A 12179-nucleotide genomic window follows, 5' to 3' on the forward strand; every position below is an offset into this window, starting at 1 on the left:
ACTACAGCCATCTGAAATGGGAAAGAAAGAATCGATTTGCTTATATTTTGTTTTACTGACCTATGTTGTTTTTTAATATTTTAAGAGTAGAAGTTCAGACGTCAGTTAGATGTGTCATGTGGTAATGAGGCCAGACTGCTGATGATCACACCCTCTGACTTGAAAAGATTTAAAAGAAGCAGACACAGAGTTTCATCTCAGTCACAAAGCAGTCACAGCATGACTGCAGCTGGACAGCTGATGAATGGAAATATTCATGTAATGTCATGAACTGTTAAATAAGGCAAATGGTAAGTGTGGAATATCTATGTTATTGTGAGAATTGATGTCTTTACTGTCTGAATATTGCTTGTGTGTTAATGAAGTGAGTCCAGAATGAACATAACTGTGACATTTAAACAAATTTTATTTCTGCAAATCTCCAACAAAAATGTAACATTGTCAACTGTTCATCCTGTGTAAACTTAAAAGGTTGTCATGTGAACCTAACAAATGATCATGATAAACTCTACACAGGTTTCATATTTCACGTTTGGTGCATACTTTAATATTGGGCTCTTTAAATACTTATTTTTCCTGATTATTATGTGTTTTTATGCTTTAATAGTTTGTGCCAATCTATTGCTGATTGTGGTTATCTGTATGAACAGAAGCTTACATGAACCTATGTACCTTTTTCTGTGCAGCCTGTTTGTAAATGAACTGTATGGTAGTACAGGGTTGTTTCCATTCCTTCTGGTTCAGATCCTCTCTGACATTCACACTGTTTCTGCTCCCTTCTGTTTCCTGCAGATTTTCTGTGTGTATACTTATGTGTGCATAGAAATTTCTAACTTGGCCATCATGTCTTATGACAGATATCTTGCTATCTGTTATCCTCTGCAATATAACACACAAATGACATCCATCAAGGTTACCATGCTTATTACTCTAACATGGTTATACCCATTTCTTGGAGTTGCTGTCTCAATATTTTTAAGTTCCTCTTTACAGCTGTGTGGGAACATCATTAACACAGTTTACTGTGGTAACTACTCTATTGTCAAACTGGCCTGCTCTGACACCAGAGTCAATAACCTTTATGGACTCATTTACACTTGTCTTGTAGTCTTTGGTCCTCTCAGTTTAATCCTTTACACGTACATCAAGATCCTTAAAGTGTGTTTTTCTGGTTCTAAACAGACCAGACAGAAAGCTGTCAGTACCTGCACACCTCACCTCGCTTCTCTACTCAACTTTTCTTTTGGTTCTTTCTTTCAAATATTACAGAGCAGGTTTGATATGAGCAGTGTACCCATGATGTTGCGAAATCTTTTGTCATTATACTTTCTGACTTGCCAACCAATCTTCAACCCTTTAATGTATGGACTGCAAATGTCTAAACTACGTAGCTTATGTAAAAGTCTTATCTTTGGTAAAACGTAAACTGACGCTTAAGAGACCCCTGTCGATACATTATTTGTAAACATAATGCTCATTGTTGAGTTTTTAAAAGTTAAAACAATGCTGATCTTTGATATCAATGTACTTTTATGTTTTGATGTATTGACAGTAGGCTTGTTCGAGATGAGCCAGATCTGCGCAAAATCGAGCACTGGCGATCGGCGCCCAATGCATTCAATGCTCTCCACCAACTGCATGACCCAGGCGGACCCAGGGCATGCTGGGAAACGCCAGCCTCTCAGCTGTTCCAACAGCTGATTAGTTCAGAATCGACTCAACATGATGACGTTCTATATAAACTTTTTATTGATTTTGATTTGGAGGGATTTTAACTGCTATTTATCTGATTTAAAGGCTTATTCTGTACAGAACACAAGTTGTGTGGCTGATAGTTATGTTTAGAAGTCAGAGAGACTAAATCTGTCTGTTGTTAATTAAAATCAGCAACAGATCACATGTAGAGCATTCTGACAGCTACTCTGTCATAATAAAAATAACTGGAGACTGTGTACAAGCTGATATATGGGTCTGATAACATTTTATTAAATCATTATCGGACCACAGTGTTTCTGTCACTTCCTGTTCAGCCTGAAGGCTGCTGGAAACGGCTGGAAACTGTCCGACTTGACAACGGATTTTTGTCACTGCCCCCGGCTGCTGCTGCCTGCTCTCGTCTACTTTACAGGCGAGGCGCAGCTCATCTCGAACAAGCCTCTTGTACGCTGCGCTGAGTTAGGCAGGAAAACTGCATTCCAATCAGCATCCTGCCCTCTGCAGCTTATTGTGCTAATTATATCATATCTGTCACTTAGCATACAGGAGGAAGCTCTTTGTTCACACAGCAGGAAGATTTTGTTGATTAGATTAAGACCAAAAGACTAACTTGAAAATAATTGACACCCACATGGTAGGATCTTGTTTGTGACCTCAAAACACATGGATTTGGAAATAACACCTTCTTTCGGGCGACGACGGACCAATGGAGAGAGTTTTCATCCAAATAACTGCCCACAACGGAATATATTGGTGAAACTTAGAGGGGAAAAGCATCTTTTCAGTCCACTGCAGCGTTAAAACTTGTTTTTGTCATGCCATTTTCTTATTAAATCTTTTTGTTAATCTTCATTGGACCAATCCTCTCTTTCCTCAAAATTCAAGAAAACGCAAAACGATCTACGAGAAGTTGAGTTATGAGAACCATTGGAGAAACAGGCAGGTGTTTTGGCAAGTGACCAGCTAATGATACCTCACCTTTCACCATTGCAGCCCCCCCCCCACCTCTGGAACTCCCTACCCATACACATCTGTAACTGTACTGACCTGGACACATTAAAATGACTTATGAAAGCCTAACAATTTAGATAAGCCTTAACCATGTAATAAGATAAAATGTCACCTGCTGTTATTTTTTGGTATTACTGTTTTACTTGCTTTTAATGTGCTTCATTGTAAAGTGTCTTTGAGTACTGTTAGAAAAGTTATGCTTACTTCATTTTATCGTTAAACTATTTGCTTCATCTGTGTGCAAACTATTTCTGTCTCCTATGAGATAATCATGAGAGCCACTGACCTTGTGAAAAGCACAGAATTCCCCTGAGGGCAGAGTGCATGTGGAGACACCGGGCCTGACCAGAGATAAAGACAGTATCTCTTTTGTAATATTACTCCCTGATTCTTATGAAAAGACACTGTTGTGAGCAAATCTTCAGTAATTTTTCTGTACTTGCTGTGGGTGCTGTTAAACTGACTCCTATCCTAACAAGTACCTTGAAAAGCGCTATATAAATAAAATCTATTATTACTGTTAATGCTAGGGGTGGGGGGGAAAATAGATACAGCATAGTATGGCAATATTTATCATGACAGTACCATATTGATACGCTGAAGCCAGGTATTGATTATTTTTAAATACAAATTGCACTTGAGAATTTAACTTTTAGGTACTAGAATAATAAAAGGTTTCAACTGATTCAGGTGGTCATACCCAAAGAAACATTGAGCATCTAACACTTCATCTCTTGCATCCTGATACACAAGTATGCACCAAATAAATGGTGGAAACGACACAAAATTCTTTTACATCCGATTGTGGGCCGGACCAGAGTACACTTGACCCCAAAGTCCACTTGGTCCAACGGTGGGCCACTGCTGCAAAATGTTTTTAAAAGAAACTCTGAACTAAGCATGATGTACATTTCCATCGCTTTAATTTAATAGCTCAACACGTTGTGTTTTTATTACCCTATTCCAGTCACTGTTGGTATGTTTTAAAGGTACAATAGGTAGTATTGATATTTATTAATGCAGCAGAGACCTAATGTATTGATAACACAACATGCTCATTAAGGTTCTTTTTAGTACAATTGTTTTAACTATGGTTAACAGCACTGGGCTGACCCATAATTAAGTTTGCCATGTAACGATAGCTGTATGGATAGACGACTGTAAGGTATTTTATTGTGTAACTTCCTCTAATCTGATGGTAATTTAGACACCTATCACCCCCGGGTCTGTCTGCCTCACTCCTCGGTGCTAAGAGACTTCAGTTTGGATGAGAGCTGTTATTCTTCACTTTTTCGTGTTACTAGATATAACAATGATTACCTGGCCTACGATGGAATTTTAACATCTGCGGAACGGCTCCGCTGCGTGTCGGCTCCGCGCTCTGCCGTGCGTCAATACCCAACAGGTCCGGATTTGTTGCGTAACAGCTGTGGCCATGACTGACAGCTGAAATCACGAGGACCCACGAGATCTCGCACGTAGAATATAACCACAAAACCAACAACAGTTTATTTCCATCCAGAGGAGTGGAGGGGAAACCAGTCTGTGCTGTGTTTTCAAGGTGTAGTGCAGGGAAATATGATCCTTTATGAGAGCAGTGTTTTTTTATTTTGAAAAGTAACCAGATGTTTTATTTTGTTTCTGTGCTCGATTTCCTGTCCCGCACTATCTGCCGTCAGCTGAATTGCTGCGGAGCTCTCCGGCAAAAATAGAAGCTCTGCATATCTGCTCCGGAGGGCTGCGGATCGCCGGAGCTGTGCCGGAGTCGGAACGCAGCTGGTCTGCAGTCAGTGGAAATACACACATTGACTTTAATGGAAACCTAATGACTCCGCCGCCATTCACCAGATCCGCAGACGTTCCGCAACTGGTGGAAATTGGGGGTAACCCTCTCTTAGCTCAACAGCATGTGTTTACAGCAGCGTGGCTAACATCAACAACAGAAGCTGCAGTTACCCACAATCCATCAGGTGTATCTCAACTACGGATCTGATTGTAGCCCAAAATACACAACATTTCCGGGCCTATTACAATAGATGTCTGTTGGGACCAAGCAGGGGATTAAACACTGATTTTAACCAAAAATGGCTCAGATTGAGCTGACTGCAGAGACAAAGGACACAGGGAAGGCAAGACAAAGGATCTTGGCCTACATGTGAATCCCTAATCCGGTCTCACCAAACTCCTACAGGCCGCCATTTCGCAAAATGGAGTATCTACATTCAACACGAGGAGAACAAGGCAGACTGGTGGTGAGACAAAGAAGTGCTTCATACCTGTGACAAAGTTGCACTTTTCCCATTGGGCGTCGGGCCTTTGAATGCACCACCCTGCCACTAGGAGGCAGAGGAAGGATAAAAGCTGTCGGCGTTTGTGTTTCTTTGCTTTCCACCGTAATTCATTTTACTGACAGGAGGTGTAGTAGTCCGGACTAGCTTAACCAGCATCACCTCGCTGGTCGAAATTGAGCTGGGACATTTTTATATCTTTCTGATATACAAAGGGGATCCGAGGAACACTGGCCCAGTATTTCCTCTATCTGCAGCGGGTTTAACCAGCCCAGATTCAAGAAAGGACTACGTTCCGTTTTTCTTGCGTTGTCGACCTGGATCGCATGTCGTCCACTGCTCTGGACGAAACAGATCGTTAAACTCTGGCGAGAGATTAACTACAAACAGCACATATACAGTAAGAGGCTTACACAGTTCTGGGCAGACAGTAGAACTAGTGTGTTTGGTTTCTTTCATTAATGAGCGAAGGTTATCGCTACCATTGTTGCCATTAATGTGGGTCCATATATGATTATTAATCTGTTTCTGTGAATGTATCATTGATCACGATACGGTTGATTAGGTTGTGTTAAGTAGCTGGGTATAACTGTAATCGCTTCCTGCTAAATCACTCCTTTCACGGAGTTTAGTTACTGTCTGCGAGATAATCGTGGAACACACACACACGCGGACACAAGCTAGCCACGTAGCTCCCGAGCTAACACTGCTAGCTTAACCACGTGGAGTCGGCATGACGTTTGTACAGAGCTAATACATGACCTAGCATACCGGCTAAGCGTGCGCGTTGCCTAGCAACCCCCCCGGCCTCTTCAACCCCTCCTCGTGCACCCAGCACCACTACAGCCCTCTTGAGGCTAAATAGTTTTGTGCAGCTCACAGGAGTAGCCATTTTGGTAGTTGTTTTTGTGTTAGAACTACATTTAGACACTGCCCCCTCCACTTTCACACACACTCACACACACACACACACAGACACAGACGTGTCCATGACAAATGCTGCTTTTGTTTTTGCTTTGTTTTGGTTGGGATATTGTAAAAGGTAGATAAGTTTATTATTGAAGGATTATTGATTAGCTACTGATAATTATGACATTAATAAATCGTATTATACTTAAATAGCAGTTGCTTGTGATTATTTGCGTACTTATTGTAATAATTGCTGGCTGAACAGGTCCGTGCTTGAAATCACCCCTTCCTTTGTTTCCTTTGAAAGGATTACCACAGAAATGAGACTGTTCCACAGTTTGATTATTGGTCCCTGACTTGCAGGGTGGTGCCCCGTTTTGATTGTTTGTTGATTTGATAAAGTTATTAATAACCATATTCATAACTTTATTAATATTGATAAAACATCTTTGATAATTTGCCAATGATCAAATCTGTACCCTACGAGTATCCTATATGTCCTAAGAAAATAACAACCCTAACCAAAGTACACTTGACCCCAAAGTCCAGTTAGTTGAAGAGCCCACTGCGTACTCTACCAGGCACAGTTGGTTGATCCAGCGGGAGGCTGAGAGCTCTGCGCCAGACAGCAGCTGCTCCTTCTCCGTCCAGGAGCAGAGCTTCATCTTGCTGCGCCACCAGTCCCTGGGGCAGCAGAGTCACTGGAAGAGTTCGGTACAGAATGACTATGGACTAGGGTTGGGTATCGTTTGAATTCCAGTGCCGAACCGGTACTTTTAAAACCATTCCAATTCCTAAACCGATTCTTGAAAAACTGAAAAATGACATCAAAGAAAGGCTTTTACATCTGTTTTGGTGAGCCCAGAGGGAAAATATGGCATTTTAAAAGTAGCCTACATTCACGGTAGGTAACGGTAGACTACAGAGAAAGTGGAACCCAACCCTACTCCGGACGGTAAAAGTTAGATCCCATTAGCCCCTGCTTCACAGAGTAGTATTCAGGTCCAGTCAAAACAATGCAGCGCTGGCTTATCGGCGCCAGACGCATGTCAAATAAAGCAGCTGTGGATGAGAAGGGAGTTGACTGCTGGAACTCAAAGACTTTTATGCACTGGTGATTAAACTTTGACGCTGGCTAACACCTCTTTGGGGGGGGGGGGCAAAAATGTCTCTATGCAGGAAAAACCCTTTTCATTATTATTGCTTTGCTCCCTTCATAATTGGTACACCCACTGGAAGGCGCTGCTGCCTAACAATAAATGTAAATATTGGTCATAATTACATAATATTTACTAAATAAAATTACTTAAATTATTATTCGTATTATTAATATTGAAAAATGACATTAATGATTTCTTGGGTATCATAAATAGCCATACCTTTTCTTTTGATTGACATATTACATACTATAACAACTACAGCCATGTGAAATGGGAAAGAAAGAATCAATTCATGTTTGTTTATATCTTTTTTTTTACTGACCTATGTTGTTTTTTAATATGCTGAGAGTAGAAGTTCAGACGTCAGTTAGATGTGTCATGTGTTAATGAGGTCAGACTGCTGATGATCACACCCTCTGACTTGAAAAGATTTAAAAGAAGCAGACACAGAGTTTCATCTCAGTTGCAAAGCAGTCACAGCATGACTGCAGCTGGACAGCTGATGAATTTAAATATTCATGCAATGTCATAAACTGTTAAATACGGCAAATGGTAAGTTTGAAGAATCTGTGTTATTGTAAGAATTGATGTCTTTACTGTCTGCAGGCTGAATATTGCTTTTGTCTTAATGCAGTGAGTCCAGAATGAGCATGAATGTGACATCTAAACTAGTTTGATTTCTGCATATCTCCTACAAAATGTAACATTGTCAAATGTTCATCTTGTGCAAACTTGAAAAGTTGTGTTGTGATCCAAACTCCAGTTATGATAAACTCTACACAGGTTTCATATTTCACTTTTGGTGCATACTTTAATATTGGGCTCTTTAAATACTTATTTTTCCTGATTATTATGTGTTTTTATGCTTTCATTATCTGTGCCAATCTATTACTGATTGTGGTTATCTGTAAGAACAGAAGCTTACATGAACCTATGTACCTTTTTCTGTGCAGCCTGTTTGTAAATGAACTGTATGGTAGTACAGGGTTGTTTCCATTCCTTCTGGTTCAGATCCTCTCTGACATTCACACTGTTTCTTCTCCCTTCTGTTTCCTGCAAACTTATTGTGTGTTTGCATATGCAGCTATACAATTTCATAACTTGTCAATCCTGTCTTATGACAGATATCTTGCTATCTGTTATCCTCTGCAATATAACACACGTATGACATCTAACAAGGTTACCATGCTTATTACTCTAACATGGTTATACCCATTTGTTGGAGTTGCTGTCTTGATATCTTTGAGTGCTCCTCTACAGCTGTGTGGGAACATCATTAACAAAGTTTACTGTGATAACTACTCTATTGTCAAACTGGCTTGCTCTGACACCAGAGTGAACAACATTTATGGACTCATTTACATATGTCTTTTAGTCTTTGGTCCTCTCAGTTTAATCCTTTACACCTACGTGAAGATCCTTAAAGTGTGTTTTTCTGGTTCTAAACAGACCAGACAGAAAGCTGTCAGTACCTGCACACCTCACCTCGCTTCTCTACTAAACTTTTTCTTTGGTTCTTTCTTTGAAATAGTACAGAGCAGGTTTGATATGAGCAGTGTACCCATGATGTTGCGCATTTTTTTGTCATTATACTTTCTGACCTGCCAACCGATATTCAACCCTTTAATGTATGGACTGCAAATGTCTAAAATACGTAGCTCATGTAAAAGTATCATCCTTGGTAAAATGTAAACTAAAGTTTAGTCCCATTAATCAATTTGTAGGAAACGTATGTAGAACTACAATCTTCTGCGAAAAATGTACTTTTGAAAACCAGTGGAGTACTGGGCAGGTGTTTTGGCGAGTGACCGGCTAATGATACCTAACCTTTCACCAGCGATGATGAAAGGTAAAGTATCATTAACTTGTCATACCTCTTGAACTCCCTACCCATAGACATCTGTAACGGAACTGAGCTGGATACATTAAAATTACTTATCAAAGACTAACACTTTAGATAAGCCTTAACTGTTTCACTTGCTTTTAATGTGCTCTATTGTGAAGTGTCTTTGAGTAACTTGGAAAATGTATTATTATTATAATTATTATTAATATTATTATTATTATTATTATTATTATTATTATTAACGCTAGGGGGGGGGGGGAATTTAATACAGCATAATATCCTGATATTTTCTGTGGCAATCCTATATTGATGCACTGAAGCCAAGTATCGTATATATATATATATATAGTAATTGCCAATATTATTTTAACTTCCGGGTACTATAAGAAAAAATGTCATTCAATCATTTACATAACAAAATCTTGCTATATATATTTTGATATCTTTGAGTCTTCCTTTACAGCTATGTGATGTAGAAATATTTCTATAATTTAGATGTGTTAATTTCAGTATTAAAGTTGTATTCCCTGTATAATGTATAGACCAGGGACACACAGGATAGCTAGATAAAGCTTTGATTACCTTATAGGTCAGGAATGTGTTTTTCTGTACCAGGCAGAGAGTTGGAATGCAGGGGGTGGCCCTTGGGTCTGTCTGTGTGTGTGAGAGCTGGGAGATCTTCCCAGAGACAGGAGAGGGACGCCTCTTCAAGGAAGATAATAAAACATTAGGGAAATGGTTAGGGGGGGGTTCATAATTTGACATAGACTTTTCTGAGTTGAACTCCATATACTGGTGTCTGAAGTTGGAGAAACTTAGTCATTTTGAGAATCCACACGTGTGTTGTGATTTAAATGCTGGACTTAACTTTGCTTAACTGGACTCTTCATCTCAGATTGATCCTAGAGTTCTGGTAAACTTAAGTCCGATGTAAGAAGGAGGGGGAATTATTTTTTACATACTGTAATTCCCTTCAGTTGGCAATGTCATTAACAAAGTGTATTGTGACAATTACTCCATCGTTGAACTGGCATGCTCCAACACCATAGTTAATGGAACTGTTTATAATAAACAGTTATTGTTATACTTTTAATATTTACACTTACATGTGTAGAGTTTATCATGATTCTTGTTTTGTTTTCCAACACAATTTCAATTAAAACAGGATGAAACAGTTGTTATGATTATATTTTGATTAAAAGACAAAATTAACGTTTGTTTTGCTGACTAATGTTGATTGGAGAAGTCCTACTCTGCCTCTGATTGGCGAGTACTCATTACCTTCTTCACAGAATGCGTCACAAAGAGAATAAAAAAACACTGCCTGAGCCGGCTCGCTAGGTGATGGCAGGCTTAAAGCTGATTTAAAAGAACATTAAAATTCCACTTCATAAAAAGGTTGCTGACCCCTGAGCTAGAGCATCCGGTATATTTTCTAAATAAGCACCCTGTGAAGACTCCCAATCATATATTACAACACTACACTATTTTAACAATAAAACAGCTGTTCTGTCCTCTGCCAGGAGTCATGTAAAATCATGCCACCTTTTGGACTTTCCTATTCAGGTGTGTTGCACACGTAAAGCAGGAAACAGGAAGTAGGAAATAGGTTGTTTTTAAAATGCTCATGCTTCTCTGTTTGCAATTAATGCAATCAATGCCAGTACCAGAAGCAATCACTTTCAATCTTTGGTTGTAATGCTTGGAAAAGCAATGGCTGTAAGTGAAACTTTTTTACCAATGTATAGCAGCCTGAATTGAAGGGTATTTGTGGCAGGTGATGCTTAACACTAGCCTGGATGGCAGCCAAACTTAGCCCCGCCCACAACATTCGAGGTTGGGGAGTTCGGTTTGGACTTGATCCGTTGAGGAGCAATTATGCTTGAACAAGATCTGTTCGGACCAATCAAATTGTCAGACAGATGATCAACAGTAACAGAATCAACCACGTCACCAAAGACCATTGGGTTGAATTTGTTTACAACAGGTGGCTGCCACTGGAGAACTGAGAGCAGGGTGTAGCAGGGCACTGCTGGGTGTAGCAGGGCATAGCAGGGTGTAGCAGGGCGCGGAGCAGGACCACGTCTACAGGGTTGGTAGATGAATCTGAAAACTATGAACAGAAGCAGAGAAGAAAAGGGTGCCAAGTCTGTAGCTATATACCCTCCTCTGCCGTTCTAGGCTAACGCTGCAACTCCTCACTCCCTAACTAAGCTTTATCAAGGAGGAGAGTATGCTGTATCGCTTTTCTTCCCCAACCATACTTGAAATGTATGTGTATAGAATAGTGTTGTTTCCATTCCTTCTGGTTCAGATCCTCTCTGACATTCACACTGTTTCTGCTCCCTTCTGTTTCCTGCAGATTTTCTGTTTGTACTCTTATGGAGGTGTAGAATTTTGGACCTTAGCCATCATGTCTTATGACAGTTATCTTGCTATCTGTTATCCTCTACAATATCACACTCGTATGACATCTAAAAAGATTGCCGTGCTTATTGCTCTAACATGGTTATACTCTTTTCTTGTCAATATTTTGATAGTGTTTGGTCTGACTGCTCCTTTACAGCTGTGTGGAAACATTATTAACAAAGTTTACTGTGACAACTATTCTGTTGTCAACCTGGCCTGCTCTGACACCAGAGTCAATAACATTTTTGGACTTGTTCACATGTTTACAGTAATCTTTGCTCTTATAATCTTAATTCTTTTCTCTTACATGAGGATTCTTAAAGTGTGTTTATCTGGTTCCAAACAGACCAGACAGAAAGCTCTCAGTACCTGCACACCTCACCTTTTTTCCCTGCTGAATTTTTCTTGTGGAGCTTTCTTTGAAATAGTGCAGAGCAGGTTTAATATGAACTATTTACCCAATATGTTGCGCATTTTTCTGTCATTGTACTGGCTAACATGCCAACCACTCATCAACCCTTTACTGTATGGACTGAAAATGTCCAAAATACGCATTATATGTAGACTTCTGCTCTTTGGGGGGGAAAGGTAACTACAAATGTTATCTGACAACTAAGAGCTTTGCTCGTCATGAATAAAAAGAAATACATTCATTAAATGAGTTACCTTTGACAGTACTTTTGCTTTTGCTGTGCCTCTGGTATAGTTACTACTGTTTGAGTGTTTAACCCATGTTTTCCTTTAACTTTATTTTATTATTTTCATTGTTTTTGTTTGCTTCTTGTATTGCTGTGTTGTATTTTATCTGTGTATTTATCTTTATGTTGCTATGAATAGCAC

General features: G+C 39.6%; 1 protein-coding gene across 1 annotated transcript; it reads left to right on the forward strand.

Annotated features, from left to right (window-relative positions):
* The first annotated feature begins 498 nt into the window (after window positions 1-498).
* On the forward strand, window positions 499-1425 carry LOC114553031 (olfactory receptor 2A12-like). The gene has a single exon (XM_028574124.1). It carries the CDS (start codon window positions 499-501, stop codon window positions 1423-1425), a length of 927 nt encoding a protein of 308 aa, XP_028429925.1.
* The last annotated feature ends 10754 nt before the right edge of the window (window positions 1426-12179 follow it).

Source organism: Perca flavescens, chromosome 3 (genome assembly GCF_004354835.1).
Source record: "Perca flavescens isolate YP-PL-M2 chromosome 3, PFLA_1.0, whole genome shotgun sequence".
NCBI lineage: Eukaryota > Metazoa > Chordata > Actinopteri > Perciformes > Percidae > Perca > Perca flavescens.

What these genes read in the sequence shown, in the direction of transcription:
- LOC114553031 (XM_028574124.1), top strand. Translation starts at nt 499, where the DNA reads ATGATAAACTCTACACAGGTTTCATATTTCACGTTTGGTGCATACTTT.